The sequence below is a fragment of the Sebastes fasciatus genome, chromosome 1, assembly GCF_043250625.1.
Source record: "Sebastes fasciatus isolate fSebFas1 chromosome 1, fSebFas1.pri, whole genome shotgun sequence".
Classification (NCBI taxonomy): Eukaryota; Metazoa; Chordata; class Actinopteri; order Perciformes; family Sebastidae; genus Sebastes; species Sebastes fasciatus.
This window is the reverse complement of record NC_133795.1, coordinates 4,197,801-4,214,151: the sequence shown is the minus strand read 5'-3', so window position 1 is coordinate 4,214,151 and position 16,351 is coordinate 4,197,801. Positions and strand designations below refer to the sequence as shown.

The 16,351-nt window shown below is 37.0% G+C and overlaps 1 protein-coding gene and 1 long non-coding RNA gene across 4 annotated transcripts in view; both read right to left on the bottom strand.

Moving 5' to 3' along the window:
• Positions 1-6,148: 6,148 nt before the first annotated feature.
• Positions 6,149-11,624, bottom strand: LOC141773458 (uncharacterized). The gene is made up of 4 exons (XR_012595131.1): positions 11,529-11,624; positions 10,339-10,428; positions 9,200-9,262; positions 6,149-6,369 (listed from the first exon to the last, which is right to left on the bottom strand). It is a non-coding gene; the product is annotated as an uncharacterized LOC141773458 (long non-coding RNA).
• A 1,367-nt stretch (positions 11,625-12,991) lies between these two features.
• The window catches only part of LOC141773620 (band 4.1-like protein 1), a 100,153-nt gene continuing 96,793 nt past the window's right edge, over positions 12,992-16,351 (bottom strand). For all 3 annotated transcript variants that reach the window (XM_074645519.1, XM_074645695.1, XM_074645609.1), the window contains one exon: positions 12,992-16,023. In XM_074645519.1, coding sequence (XP_074501620.1) covers positions 16,018-16,023 — 6 coding nt within the window. In that variant the 3' untranslated portion in view covers positions 12,992-16,017. The remainder of the gene's footprint in view (positions 16,024-16,351) is intronic.

Below are 16,351 nucleotides of genomic sequence, written 5' to 3'. Positions count from 1 at the left end.
TGCTGTAGTGCAGCCTCTCATCAAAAAGAACAATCTGGACCCGGCGGTTCTTTCTAATTTCAGGCCTATTTCTAAGTTACCTTTTCTGTCTAAAGCTCTGGAGAAAGTAGTTTTAATTCAGTTCAAACTTTTTTAGATAACCATGATATTTATGAAAAGCTTCAGTCAAGCTTTAAACCTCACCATAAACCAGAATCAGAATCAGAATCAGAAAGGTGTTTATTGCCAGGTGTAAGGGGTATACACGAGGAATTTTCTTTGGCTTATTGGTGCGAGGCAAACAGTATAATAACAAAGAATAGATAAACGTTAGAATAAAATAAGAATAAAAAATGTACAATTTACAAAATAAGCTATAAAATAAACATGGTATAAACAGATAGTGCAATATTGTCGGTGTGCAAACAAAACAATCAGGTATCAGAGGGAGAGAGAGGGAGAGAGAGGGATACTGTAGGGGGTGGTATTGAGAGTGTATGAGAGAGGGGGAGAGTCAGTGTCGGGGTAGGGGGGTAGGGGGGGGGGGCCGTAGTGTGTGTGTGAGGGGGAGACAGTCACAGGGGGGCAGAGGGGCTGTTGGAGAGCCCCACTGCCATGGGGAAAAAACTGTTTTTGTGGCGTGAGGTTTTGGTCCTGATGGACCTTAACCTCCTGCCAGATGGTAAAGTCTGAAAGAGATGGTGTCCAGGATGGGAGGTGTCGGCCACAATCTTCCCTGCCCTCCTTATGGTCCTGGAGGTGTACAGCTCCTGGAGGGAGGGAAGGTTGCAGCCAATCGCCCTCTCTGCAGCACGGATGACCCGCTGCAGCCTGGCCTTGTCCTTGGCGGTGGCAGCGGCAAACCAGACGGTGATGGAGGAGGTGAGGATGGACTCGATGATGGCCGAGTAGAAGTGCACCATCATGGTCTGTGGCAGGTTGAATTTCTTCAACTGCCTCAGGAAGTACATCCTCTGCTGGGCCTTGCTGGTGAGGGAGCTGATGTTCAGCTCCCACTTGAGGTCCTGGGCGATGGTCGTGCCCAGGAAACGGAACGACTCCACCGTGTTAACTGGGGAGCCGCGCAGGATGAGGGGGGGGAGCGGGGCTGAGTTCCTTCTGAAGTCCACTGCCATCTCCACTGTCTTCAGAGCATTCAGCTCCATGTGGTTCTGGCTGCACCAGGATGCCAGATGGTCAACCTCCCATCTGTAGGCAGACTCGTCACCCTCGGAGATGAGGCCGATGAGGGTGGTGTCGTCTGCAAACTTAAGGAGCCTGACAGATTGGTGTCTGGAGGTGCAGCCGTTGGTGTACAGGGAGAAAAGCAGTGGGGAGAGAACGCAGCCTTGGGGGGCACCGGTGCTGATGGTCTGGGTGTCGGAGACTTGCTTCCCCAGCCTTACGTGCTGACTCCTGTCTGTTAGAAAGTCTGTGATCCACCTGCAGGTGGAGTCAGGCACGCTCAGCAGGGAAAGCTTGTCCTGTAGCAGAGCTGGGCTGATGGTGTTGAATGCGGAGCTGAAGTCCACAAACAGGATCCTGGCATAGGAGCCAGGGGAGTCCAGGTGCTGGAGGATGTAGTGGAGGGCTAAATTTACTGCGTCGTCTACAGACCTGTTGGCTCTGTAGGCGAACTGCAGTGGGTCCAGCAGGGGGTTGGTGATAGTCTTTAGGTGGTGGAGCACAAGGCGTTCAAAGGTCTTCATTATAACGGAGGTCAGGGCGACGGGTCTGTAGTCCTGAAGACCTGTGATCCTTGGCTTCTTGGGGACCGGGATGATGGTGGAGGCTTTGAAGCAGGCCGGCACCCTGCAGTTTTCCAGGGAGGTGTTGAAAATCCCTGTAAACACTGGTGACAACTGGTCTGCACAGTGTTTCAGGGTTGCAGGTGAGACAGAGTCTGGGCCGGCTGCCTTGCGGGGGTTTTGTCCTTTGAAGAGCCTGTTGACCTCCCCCTCTTTGATGGACAGAGGTGTGAAGGGGGGGAGGGGTGTGCACAGGCTCGGTGCTTGTGGAGAAAGCTGGGGGGTGCTGGTGTTAACAGTGTTAACTGCTGATGGCTGATGGCTGGGGGGAGAGGAGATGTAGTCAGGACCGTCACTTCGTCTGTCGAATCTGCAGTAAAACTCATTCAGCTCATTTGCCAGTCGGAGGTCATTCGTGGAGTGGGACGGTTTGGGCTTATAGTTTGTGATCTGCCTCAGCCCTTTCCAGACTGAGGCAGAGTCACTGGCTGAGAACTGCTCTTGTAGTTTCTCTCCATACTGCCGTTTGGCCTCCCTCACCGCCTTGCCAAACGCGTATTTAGCCTCTTTAAAGCCCTCCCTGTCACCACTCCTAAATGCCTCTTCCTTAACCAAACGAAGCTGTTTGAGTTTGGCTGTGAACCAGGGCTTCTCGTTGTTATAGTGAACCCTGGTGCGCGTCGGTATACAGCTGTCCTCACAGAAGCTGATATACGACGTCACAGCCTCTGCATACTCGTCCAGACTGTCAGTGGCGGTCCTAAACATCTCCCAGTCCGTGCAGTCCAGGCACTCACGCAGATCCTCCACCGCCTCGCTGCTCCACTTCTTGGTCGTCCTCACAACTGGTCTAACCAGTTTGACCCTCTGCCTGTAAGAGGGGATGAGATGGACCAAGACGTGGTCGGAGTTTCCCAGCGCAGCGCGGGGAACGGCGTGATATGCCTTACTGATGTTACAGTAGCACTTGTCCAGCGTGTTCTCCTCTCTAGTCGGACATTTAATAAACTGTTTGTATTTTGGGAGCTCCTGTGATAAGTTTCCCTTGTTAAAGTCCCCAAGAACGATAACTAGAGAGTCCGGGTTTTTCCTCTCCACCTCCCGTATCTGGTCGGCAAGCAGCCGCTGCGCGAGCTCCACGTGAGCCTGTGGCGGGATGTAAACACCGACCAGAATGAAGGAGGAGAATTCACGGGGGGAATAAAATGGTTTGCAATTGATAAAAAAGGATTCCAGATCCGGAGAACATGTCCGCTGAAGCACTGTCACGTCCTTGCACCAGCCGTCGTTACAAAACAGCAAAACAGCACTGTTTAAGAGTTTTTAATGATCTTCTCTTAATTGTTGACTCAGAGAACTTTGCTATTCTGGTACTTTTAGATCTGACTACTGCCTTTGACACCGTGGATCATAGGATCCTTTTATCACGCCTTGAGCATTGTGTGGTAATTCAAGGTACTGACCTCAAATGGTTTGCTTTCTCAGTTCAGTTGTGTGTCTGCAATATGTTTTTTGTTTTTTTGCATCCAGAGAACGCTGGAAGAGCAGATGGAGAACCACAGGTCTAAGACAAGCAGAGGATGCTGGACGAACATATTGTCTTGATACTTTGATAATTGTTTCAGTAAGTATAGTATGCCATAAACATTTCATAATGTAATTTAAAATGTCAGGAGAACTGTCATAGTATGCCATACAAAAATCCCATAACATAGTATACCATAAAAAATGTCATAAAAACGTCAAACATGTCATAGTTTAGTATGCCATGAAAATCTTAGTAAAGTATGCCATACAAAAAATGCCATAATATAGTATGCCAAAAAAAGTTGTAAAAAATGTCATGACTAAATGTCACTCAAAAGTCATTATATAATATATCTGAAACCATCATTAGTATAGAATGTCAAAGTCATACATAAGTCAAATATTATGTAAAGAAATCCATGAAAAAGTTATAGTAAGCATGTCAAAACATTTCATGAGTCATAGTAGTCTGTGAAAAAGTTATGAAAAAGACAAAAAGTCAGTGTAGTATGTCGAAAAAAAATCTTAGTGTAGTTGAAAAAATTCAAATGAAGTCATAGTATATTATGTCGAAAAAAAAGTCATGGAATGGTAAGTCTGAAAAATAAAAGATAGTATAGTATGTCGAAAAACTTAAAATGAAGTCATAGTATAGTATATCGAAAAAAAGTTATAGTATAGTAAGTCGAAAAACTTAAAATGAAGTCATAGTATAGTATGTCGAAAAAAAGTCATAGTATAGTGTGTCGGAAAAATAAAGTCAAATTATAGTATGTAGAAAAAATAAAAAGTCATATGTAGAAAAAATAAAAAGTTGAAAAAGTAATCATAGTATAGAATGTTGAAAAAAAGTACTAGTATAATATGTTAAAAAAGAGTCATAGTATAGTATGACGAAAAAGTCATATTATAGTGTCTAGAAGAAAAGTCATAGTATAGTATGACAAAAAAGTCATAGTACAGTATGTCGAAATCATAAAAAATTCATAGTACAGTATGTCGAAATAATAAAAAAAAGTCATAGTATAAATGTAAGGTCATATTATAGTATGTCGAAAAAATTAAAATGAAGTCAGTATTTCAAAAAAATAAGTCATTATATGTCGAAAAATTTCATGAACAAAAGTAATAGTATAGTATGTCGAAAAATGTAATGAAAACAAGTCATAGTATAGTATGTTAAAAAAAAGTTATAGTATAGTTTGTCGAAATAAAAAAAAGTCATACTTTAGCATGTCCAAAAAATTAAAAAAGTCATAGTATAGTATGTAAAAAAAATAAAAAAAAGATCATAATATAGTATGTTGAAAAAAAGTCATAGTAGAATGTGTCGAAAAAATTTAAATGTACTCATAGTATAGTATGTAAAAAAAAAAAATCATAGTACAGTATGTCGAAAAATGTCATGAAAAAAAGTAATATATGTCAAACATTTCATGAACAAAAGTCAAAGAACATTATGTCGAAATAATAAAAAAAGTCATAGTATAGTATGTCCTTCAATTTGGTGAAAAAAATCATAGTATAGTTTGTCCTTAAATTTGATGAAAAAAAGTAATAGTATAGTATGTCAAAAAATTTCGTGAAAAAACGTCATAGTATAGTTTGTCGAAAAATTTCAGGAAAAAAGTCATAGTATAGTATGTCGTTAAATTTGATGAAAAAAATCATAGTAAAGTATGTCGAAAAATTTTGTGAAAAAAGTCATATAGTATGTTGAAATATTTTGTGATATTAAATCATAGTATAGTATGTCGAAAAATTGTGAAAAAAGGTCATAGTATAGTATGTCGAACAATTTCAGGAAAAAGTCGTAGTATAGTATGTCGAAAAAATGCCGTTAAAAAAAGTCATATATGTCAAAAAATGTCATGAACAAAAGTCAAAGAACATTATGTCGAAATAATAAAAAAGGAGTCATAGTATAGTATGTTCTTAAATTTGATGAAGAAAATCATAGTATAGTTTGTCCTTAAATTTGATGAAAAATGGTAACAGTATAGTATGTCGTTAATTTTGATGAAATTAAGTCATAGTATGGTATGTCAAAAAAATTTGGGAAAAAAAGTCATAGTATAGTAAGTCGAAAAATTTCAGGAAAAAAGTCATCGAATTTCGAAAAATTTCTTGAAAGGAAAGTCAAAGTATAGCATGTCGTTAATTTTGATGAAATTAAGTCATAGTATAGTATGTCGAAAAATTTTGTGAAAAAATTTTGTGAAATTAAATCATAGTATAGTATGTCGAACAATTTCAGGAAAAAAAGTCATAGTATAGTATGTCGAAAAAATTTGATGAAATTAAGTCAAAGTATAGTATGTTGAAAGATTTTGTGAAAAAAAGTCATAGTATAGTAGGTCGAAAAATTTCAGGAAAAGTCGTAGTATATTTTGTCGAAAAATTATCAAAAAGTCATACTATATCAAAATAATATAAAAAAGTCAGTGTCATGTCGAAAAAATCTAAAAAGTCATAGTATAGTAGGTCAAAAAATTTAAATGTAGTCATAGAATAGTAGGTCGAAAAAATAAAAAAATTCATTTTATAGTATGTCGAAAAATTTCATGAACAAAAGTCATAGTACCGTTACATCCCCTTATTGAATCTAGGGAAAAAACAGAGACCATAACACGACAACCAAAGAATTTGAAGGAATCAGTAATAGATTTAAATAGATTTATTTTCACCTCATAGTTACTTGCAAACATAAAGATTCTCAAAATGTGGCAGAGGACGAAATTGTGCCAAACAAATAGAAATCAATATAACAAAACTAGACTTGATTAATTTCAATCTCTGAAAGCAAAATGCCATCTAGCTCATCTAAAAGAACTTCATCAAAATGAATACAAAGGTAATAAGAAACCAATAATCCTAAAGGTGAGCAGCATATGTGAAAAATGTAAAGGGTACCCCAACTCACCTACCTTCCTCAACCTCCCGCCACATAACCATTTTTATATTATTCTTAACAAGTTTTCAAAACAGTGCATAACAGTTCAGGCAGACAGAGAATAAAAAAAAGCGTGAACTCTTCTGGCGTGCTCTGTTTATCGAGGTCCCTGACTGATGATTGGCCAGCTTTAAGTCTGAGGAAACCAATCCTTGTTAGCACCTGGAGAGAGAAGAGGGGGGAGAAAGAAAAACAGGTTGGAAGAAAAGAAAAAATGTCATGAAAAGGCTGCAGTATAGCATGTCAAAAAAATAAAGTCATAGTATATTATGTTAAAAATAAAATAGTCATAGTATAGTATGTCGATTAAATAAGAAATCTAAATTATAGAATGTTGAAAAAGTAAATAAAAAGTCATAGTGTAGCATGTCCTTGGGTGTCCAGAAAGGCGCCACTGAATAAAATGTATTATTATTATGTCGAAAAAATAAGATTCATATTGTAGTATATCGGAAAAAAAGTCATAGTAAAATATTTTGAAAAAAGTCATAGTATAGTATGTCCAAAAAAGTTATAGTAAGGACAAAAAATAAGTCATAGTATATTACGTTGAAAAAATAAGAAATTCATATTATATATATGTCCAAAGAATTTAAAAAGTCAGTTGTATGTCGAAGGATTTCGTGATTAAAAAAGGCATAGTATATTATGTTGAAAAATTGTAGGGGGGGAAATCCTAGTATAGTATATCGAAAAATTTCAGGAAAAAGTCCTAGTATATAATGTCGAAATATTTTGTAAAAAAAAACTCAGTATGTTGAAAAAATAATAAATTCATATTATAGTATGTTGAAAAATAGAAAAGTCATAGTATAGAATGTTGAAAAAGTAAATAAAAAGTTATAGTGTAGCATGCTGAAAAAATAAAAAAGCCATGGGATACTTTGTCAGAAAAAATATATAATATAGTATGTTGAAAAATAAAGTCGGTATATTATGCTTGTAAGTTGGCTACCTTTGTTTCTCAAGCTTGTAAAAGACGTCAGGATGGTTCATCTGTTTTATATTCTGTGTAATTTATGTTACTAGTCTGGATTCTGTCTCTTTCTTTATTTTCTAAATAATGGTGTTGTAATCCTGTTTAGGTTAGACATATTTATGCATGACAATAATAAAAATGTAATCAATGAATTTTTATGACTTTGTATTCATACTGTACTATTCTAAGTTTCCTCAACATACTTGAATTTTATAACCTTTTTACTAAAGATGCACCGATACTGATTCAAATAGCTGGATTGGGTATCGGTGACAATGGGGCTGATCTATTTGATTCAAGTCTACGTTTATATAATATATACATTATATAATGGAATTTGAATTCCTGTTTAAGTGTTTTATTTTTGTATTTTAGTTCCTCTTGATTTTTAAGATTTTTTATCAAGTTGCTGGTATAAGTTTTATTGTTTTAATAATAAATTAACATTCAATAAATGTATATCTATGTATGTATTTGTTACATTTTGTTTTACAAAGTTAGGAAAGCAATGGTTAAGTCAAGCCTAATGTTTCCTTACACATAAAAGAATGATCCTTGTCACTTCCACACAGTGAGGCATAGAGCTCATTAATTATACACTGGTATTGGTTCTCGGTATCGCTATCGGGACTGAAGAAGTCGGACCAGTGCATCCCTACTTTTTACATACTATACGGTCTTTTTATGACTTTATTATGAAATTTATTGACATACTATACAATTACTTTTTGTGATTTTGTTTACATACTATAACTTTTTCAAAACACTATACTATAACTTTTTTAGACATACTATGACTTTAGTTACATACTATAATATGACTTTTTCATGACTTTTTGACATACTATACTTAAATTAAATGTTTGAAGTCCAGAATTGTTTTGGTGCACTGACGATGAAAGAATGGAATGGCTATTTAATTGTAATGCTTATAATTTGAAAACCTTTGTTTCTCGAGGTTGGAAAAAAATGTCAAGATGGTTTATTATTATTTGTAATTCATATTACTACTCTGGATTCTGTCTTTTTCTTTATTTTCTAAATAATGGTGTCTTGTAAGCATGTTTTGGCTGTGCATATTATTTTTTGCATGATACAATAATAAAAATCTAATCAAATCAAAACTATGGCTTTGTTATGAATTTTTTCGACACTATACTATTATCTTGTATAAATAATTACTATGGCTCTCTATTTACTATACTTTGAGTTTTTCTGACTTTTTTACATACTGTACTTTCCTTTTATGAGTTTCTAAACATACTATGATTTTTTTTACAACCTTTAAATACTTTTATAATTATTATACTATAAAAATGAATATGAAAATACTAAGTCTTTTGCCATAGTATAGTATGCTTTTTAAAAACTTCCTTTCAAATCCTATACAATGATTTTTTTGACATACTATTACTTTTCTATGACTTTTCTGGACATACTATACTATGTCTATTACTTTTTTTCGACATAATATTCTAAGAATTTCTTATGACGTCATCTGACATACTATATAATTTTTTTTAAGACATTCTGTATGACCTTTTGGTTGTTAGATATGATTATGACAAGAAATGTATAGTTGTCAACTACAGTTGAGGAGCTAACAGTGGAGGAAGTGACACCTATGATCAGAATAATCACTCTTATGACTCCCCCCGGACCCCTGGTTGAGAACAAATTTACTATATTATGACTATGACATATTTTAATATATATATATAATGAATATAATATTTCATACTTGTTTTATGGCATACTACACTATCACGTTTTTATGGGATACTATATGATACATTTTTTATGGCATACTATACTATGATCTTTTTTATGACTTTTTTGGCATACTATACTATGATCTTTTTTGGCATACTATACTATGACAGAGATGTAAAAAAAAAAAAAAAACTTTACAGACACACAATCATTTGAATAAAAAAATCATGTCATTTCAGTCGTGTTGCAGTTTCCTACTGTGTACAGACGGTAGTGTTTTCTAGGTCCACCTCTCTTCACCTTGATGTCCTTGTCTCCATCCAGTCTGCTGCTCCTCCCCCACCAACACCTTGTGTCTTTTCTCTGAGAACCAACAAAGATGACAAATTAGCTCCTTAAATGGGCTGTAATGTCAGCTTCAGGTATTCTGAAGTTCTGGACATCAGAGATAATGATATCCTCGGGGAGTGTAAATTAGGATTATTTTTTCACTGATTAACCTAACAATTATTTTTTCCGATAAATCAATTAATCTAAAGACGAATCTAACGATTATTCTAAAGGTTATTCTATAAATTCTTGAAAACATAATTCATTTAGCCCAAATAATTATCAAAAATGAATTAATATTTCCATATTTTATTCAATCATCTTCCCTTAAAAATAAACAAATGTTAATAGACCCTATTTGTCAGATTCCTGATCAGAAAAATACTGGACCTCAAATTCAAAAGGATTAATGTGACAGATTAATGTAATCACTGTATGTCACAACAACCCTTTCCCTGAACTGGAGAATCAGTATTTTTACTTCAGTACTTGACTTAAAACTTAAAATGGTTATGATATGGATTGATTTCAGCACTGGAGTAATATGCAGTTAAAGGAGAACAACGGGCATTTTTTAAATATTGATATTATTCTGGAGGCTATATAACCTGATGGAAAAAATACTGCAACTTGCTCATGCATATTGCGAGGGCACGCAGGGAAACCACAAGGTGGCAGAGTCATCAAGGTAAACAGCAACTGCCTGTTTGAGTGTAGAATTTCAACAACATTTGCAATATAAAACATGCTGTCACTTTCTGAATCAATTTTATGTCAACAATAAACATTTATAAAACAGAAACTGTGTCATACCTTTCTGAGTTCTTCCCTTTTCCAGTAGTTATAGTTTATATAAGTGCTGTCCATTGGAACGGAGCAAACTACTGGAACCGGCTCAACAAAAGTCTAGTACTGTATTTATGGAATTAGCTGTAGCTAACGTTATTTTACTATCTAACTATCTAGTTACCAATATGCAGTGCCTTCCACTAGCATAGAAGTTCATAACGAAGCTAAAGAGGCCACTGACTTTAAAATATTTTGTGCGCTTTCAATATTCAATAACATTAAACTCAACGCAGCTGGCAATGAGAAAACAAATATCCTACTTCAGACCTTCAGCACAGAGAAGGTGTTGTCTCAGTTGGTCTGTCTAACGTTCCTCTTCTTCCCAGATGTCGTCCATTGAGGCTGCATATCTACAAGTGTGTGACAAATAAAAGCATAAAAGTAAATAACATGATTATGCATTACAGTGTTGAGGTTATACATATGGTGCCTTCAAAAGAAACTAGTGAGCTTGTGTTGACAACATGGGAAGTCGTGTACACAATATGCTTGGCGTTTAAGGTGTTAAGTTGTGAGAACAACACTGCTAAGTAACGGCAATATTATTGTTACTGTTGGTGTCTAGAAGCCACAGAGGGTAACAAGATAGCAAGCGGGTAACATAACGCAGGAAATGCAAAGGCAAAAAAAATGAAAAGATGAGGCCGTTGGAAATATCAACATTTTCCTCAGACATATTAAACAATAACGAAGAATTATAATATACGACTAAAATTACAATATATTCACTTATTATGTACCGAAGAAAGAACTTTCATAGCCTCCGCCATTTCTGACAACGTCAACAAACGCGTCACAACTACTGAACTCTGATCTTTCAGAAACTTTCCACCTATCAGGTCATGAATACGACATGAGGGGGGCGTTCATATGGACTCTACTGGTAAACACGACCCCATTTGAAGGCACCAATACACGCATTATTACAAAAGACGGCCAGGCGGACCAAAAGTAGAAAGAATGGTTCACACCTCAGAGGATTTTAAAACCAACATGAAGTGTCTTAGTATGAAGTCAGTCTTGCCTGAGATATAAATAAAGGTATGCAAGTCGGAATGGTGTTTTTTTATCTTATTCTGTTTTTATTTTTCTTTATTTATTATAATTCTTATCTTATAAATTGTAGGAAATATATAGAGAATAAATGGAGAGTATGGAAATGAGAATAAGATTTCAAAAATCTGTATAAAATCTTTAAAGGTGGTAACAGTATGTATTATAATGGAGGTTGGAGTGTCTAGTTCAAACATTGTCAGATGAGAGTTAAAATTTGACTTTTGATGTACCTCAAAAAGTATAAAAGCGATAAAAACGGTTTATTTCTGCATACTTTGTTAAATATTAACATGAAAAATGCATTTTACTCCTCAGTACTTTACACATTTTGCTTTACAAAGTTTCTTAACCAATGTGATGACCTGAACTGTGCCAACATAACATCAGATATTACCTGGAGTCAAATGGGAAGCCAGTCAGAGGCAGAGTAGAGCTGGTGGTGAGCTGGGTCTTCACTCAGACTGTGGGGCCTCTGTCTGACCTCCTTATGGATACTGAGAAAAAATAAATACAAAGTCGGTTCATTAAAAATGCACATACTGTCCGTCCGTCCATCTTTCAATCTAACCAATCTCTATGAAGAAATACAACAAGTTTAGTTAAAGTTACAGACATCAAGCTAGCTAGGCTTTGAACAACTTGAATCTTTCTCCCGTTTGTTGGTGGGTGCTGGTGAAAGTACATCGTCAGTTATTGATATGTATCCGTGGTAAAGCTCGCAAACAAACAGCCACCAACGCTGGAACCTGATCATGACCGACACCGACCAGACGTTACAGGTGAAGCCGCTCACAGTGATTATGTTTGGGGGAAGAGGCTGGAATGCTCCCCTCTGGCTCCGTGATTGGATATGCAAATTAGATGTAAATTAGATGTTAATCTGAGCGTCCCCATTGGCTACACATTAGAAGTGTCAAAATAAGGTCAAAAACAACTTGTACTCGTAGATACAGTTGTTACAGAGTTTTGTGTGAACTTTTTTTTTCATCCACAAAAAGATATATGTGTAACTGCAAACCTTTTTTATAACTGCAAACCTTTTTGTAAACTAAAACCTTTTTTTTTGTAATTGTAAATCTTTGTGCAAATCTTCTTTATGCACTCAAACATTGGATATTATTTGTGCAAAATGTTCATTTGTTCACAAAATGTCATGCACAGCTGCAGATCACCTTTCGGATTCAAAAATGTAATACATTTTTCAGATATTTTTCACACATTCACACATTTGAATTAATTTGTTCAGAATATTTTTACATATTCACACATTTGAATGTATTCAGATGTGTGAATGATATGGCAATGACATTATATAACTGTTTTCATAGGCTTGGTATACTCATGAGTAGTAAATTGAAAAAAACTGTGAAATGCTACTCTAAGAGGAAAGAAATGGTCAAATTAGTAAATCTTCTGTATACTTTTTAGTCAGAAAATTCAATTAATAACGTATAAATGCTGGAAATGCATGGTATTTTTTATAAATGTGTGAGTCAAGTCCATTTATATGTGCATTGAAGTGAAGCAGAATAATACAAATACACTAGATGGCACTAACAGCACACAAATAGTTTTTTAAAATCTGCACCCCAGTTTTATGTCCTGATTAGGCCACAGGATGGCAGTGCATAACAAGGTAGTTTTCCTTTTGTTTCACTACAATAATAATACCATCCATTCCTCTTATATTACAAAAACAACAATTTATTACATATGATGAATTATTGATGTATGAAAGCCATATAATTAAGTAGAAAAAAAGAATACATTTCCCCACATTTCACTTCTTCATTAGAGTAGCTAGTCAAAGTGAAATCCCTCTCCCCTCTTTTTTGGAATCAGAGACGGTGTTTGAATCATACTGAGACATTTATTTATGCATGTATGTTTTCCATTTAGACTGAATGCAAATACAGCAAATACACACCACCAAGCACTAGGGGGATGTAGAGCAAAAGGCAGTGGAGAATTGAAGGTGGAGGCTAAACAGCGGAGCAGTTTGATGCTCTTCACAGAAAAAAAAAAAGAAGCTCATATCCATAATCTGAACTATGCTGGTTTTCTACGTTAACGGGGCCAATAAATGCTTTCATCTCGCTGAGGACTTAATAGACCAGATTCAGAGAGACTTCTTCATCACTACGCTCAATGTCACATTCTTTACAAGACAGTAATTCACTTTCAAGACAGCTTCCCCTCACCTTGGACTGAGGAGAGGTCGTTTCTACATCTGGTGATTAACAGCACTTTCAGCGGAGCACTGATAACTGTGGCTCCAGCTCCCATAACTCCAAACATAAGGCACCCATTCATGCAACACTTCTAGTGCACTGCTGTCCTTCGGATTATACTTACTGCCTCATCCCCTTGAACCTAAAAACACATCCCTGCTCCTGTCTATTTCTACATAGTTTACAGGATAATACACAGAAGTATGAATATTTATATATATAAATACAGGCCCTCCATCCTTCAACTCGCCACCTCGCCCACAACGACTCTCCTGACGCCATTTCTCTTTCATCAGTAGTGAATCCACAGCAAAGACAGGTCATTTTTACCAACAGTTTACAGTATGTGCTGCTATCATTGCAAGCAAGTGCCTTCACAACAGTCCAGTGTCAGATGACCAGAGGAAAAAAAACAAAAAACAGAGCAAAATAGAATATACAAATAATCAGTTTGGGGAATCTCATTTCCTCAGACACATCAACAGCAGGTCGACAGTTTCAAGTCAGGGGATGGGAGGATTAGACGACAAGCCATGGTCACAAGCTCCTTTTGAATATCACTAACTCTGTGTTATAGGTTTTGGTTACGCTTCGGTACACATGAGAGTTCACAGTTTTCTCCCTTTAGAGGACAGAGGATAAGAATAATAATGGCTGCTTATTGCAAATCTCACAAGCAGTGCGCTTCACTGCTCCGGTTAACAGTAGCACAAAGTTAACAATGACGGCAACACGGCTAACATGGGTCAGGCTCCATCAGAGGGATTCTCATGTATGATAAGTGATGCATAGTATATTATTAAAGGTCATCCAGGATATATGTTATGTGAGACAGCCAACAGGTTCTGTGGATAGACGGCGGCGCTTTATGTATGTCGCACTATGAGTCTCGGCTTTGTCTGTCAGGGGGATACGGGGAGGAAAAGCACAGGCCTCGCATTCACCACTCCTATAAATACAAACTCATACATCATAACTTAAAAGAGTTAATCCAACAGAAAACAAAAAAGTACCCATGTTAATCTTGTGGTCTGAAACGTTTCAGGCAGTGTTTTTGAACATGCAGGTATTATTAAAAACTGGAAAATATAAAAGTTGCTGTTTAAAGCCGCTATTATCTATATTTTTATACCACAAATGCTTTTAAATGTTGAATGAACAGCATACACAGACAGCCAGATATTACAGGCACAATAAAAGCGACCAAAGGCCAGGCTGTCCCCCAGTTCACTGCATTTCTCTTCATTGCATCACGACTTAACTACCTTCTAGTTTCGGGTGAGATCTCTCTGATTAACTTTGTGAGATCTCCAGTGAGACGCAGCGTTGAGCAAAAAAAAAAAAGAGACAGGTTCCAGACTGAAACGTCCAAAAACACAAGAATAACACACAAACTGTGTTTCATGATGGAAGTCAGTAAAATCAGATGAAAACATATCAGCACATTTCTGAAACATATTAGATAAAACATTATTTATATTAAAATATCTCTAAAAATCCTATAACTGTGCCCAAAACGTGTGACCAGCGTTTCTTGCGAGTTGACGTCAAAAATGAAAACGGTAACGGTGAACGGGACGAGGACAGTGTTGTTTGTACGTTGGAGACTGGTACCAAAGCAGAGTCCCAGCTGTCCACTGAAGTGTTAAACATCTGTCCTTCTTCAGTGGACTCCATCAACATCACTATGTGTCCACTACTCATTGGCCCAGTGATTTCTCTGTAGGTGCTCAGTCCCATCATCTCAGAGCTTCTTATGGATTTCAAATGTTGTGTATTTATTTATTTTTTTCATTCCCTCTATTTTTTTATTGAATCATGCAGATTATAATCATCTGATATTATACATATTTCATAAACAAGCAAACACTGGACATAAATTAGATCCTCTATAGATAAAAATGTAAAAAGCTAATAAGACAGCTGTTGATTATACTGAAGGTGTCACAGCCAGGAGGTGGCAACATCGAGCAAAAGGCCGCCTCTCGCCACTTGGCACCAACCTCCCCGCCACACCCCACCACCAGCATTGTCCCCATCCTCTCACTCAACCCTCCTCTGCTCTTATATCTCATTCATTTAATATGTGACGGATGTTACAATTGAAAGAAGTGATTTGTGAGGGAAGGGTATTGAGGCTGAGGGGAGTTTGGGGTTGAAAACTCATCAATTCAAATGACCCTCAAGGTTCAAAGGAGTCAGAATGTATTAGATTAAATAATATGCAAGTAAAGTTTCAGACAAATGACTCTTACGGTGGTGAATTCAAATAGCTGTGACCGGGCTTTACTTTCAATCTTGCCTCACTCCACTTGTTTAAACCAAGTGGTAAATCATCCATTACAAGACGTTTCCTGTTCCATGAGGAGGTGGAGGGCTGGTGAGGGCTGGGTTTGGGCCGGGATGGGGACGGGACAGGCGGGAGGCCGGGTCAGGTCAGAGGCCGAGTCACAGTAGGTTTGTCTGGAGGGACGGGAGTGGAGGTCTACTGCTTCATGGAACGCAGTCTGTTCTCGTGTCGGTGTTTACGCAGGCGGGGTAGAGAGAGTCCTCGTATCTGGGTGGTGGCGTACGTACTGCGGGGCGGGCCAGGAGACACACAGCTGGAGGATCCTCTCCTGTCCCCCCCGTCTCAGGAGCCACCATGGCCGATCAGGACTGCAATGAGACGACAACAATATAGAACAACCATCACACATGAACATGGATGGAAATTAGACGATGTGGGCACAAAAATGTAAAAGGCCCTCAACTACTCTACAGAGACAAGAAAGAGACACAAAACAACGTTTGTGGTCTTTGTAGTCATTTTTCTTCTCTGTGGTTGTTTTTTGAGTCATTATATATCTCATTGTGGTCATTATGTGTCTCTTTGTAGTCTTTTTGCCTCTCTCATCGTATCAAGGTTATAATAGTTTAGAATTTTCAATTTGTTTTTATTTTATGTTAGTTTTGACTTTTTGATTTCATTTTAGTTTTCATAGAG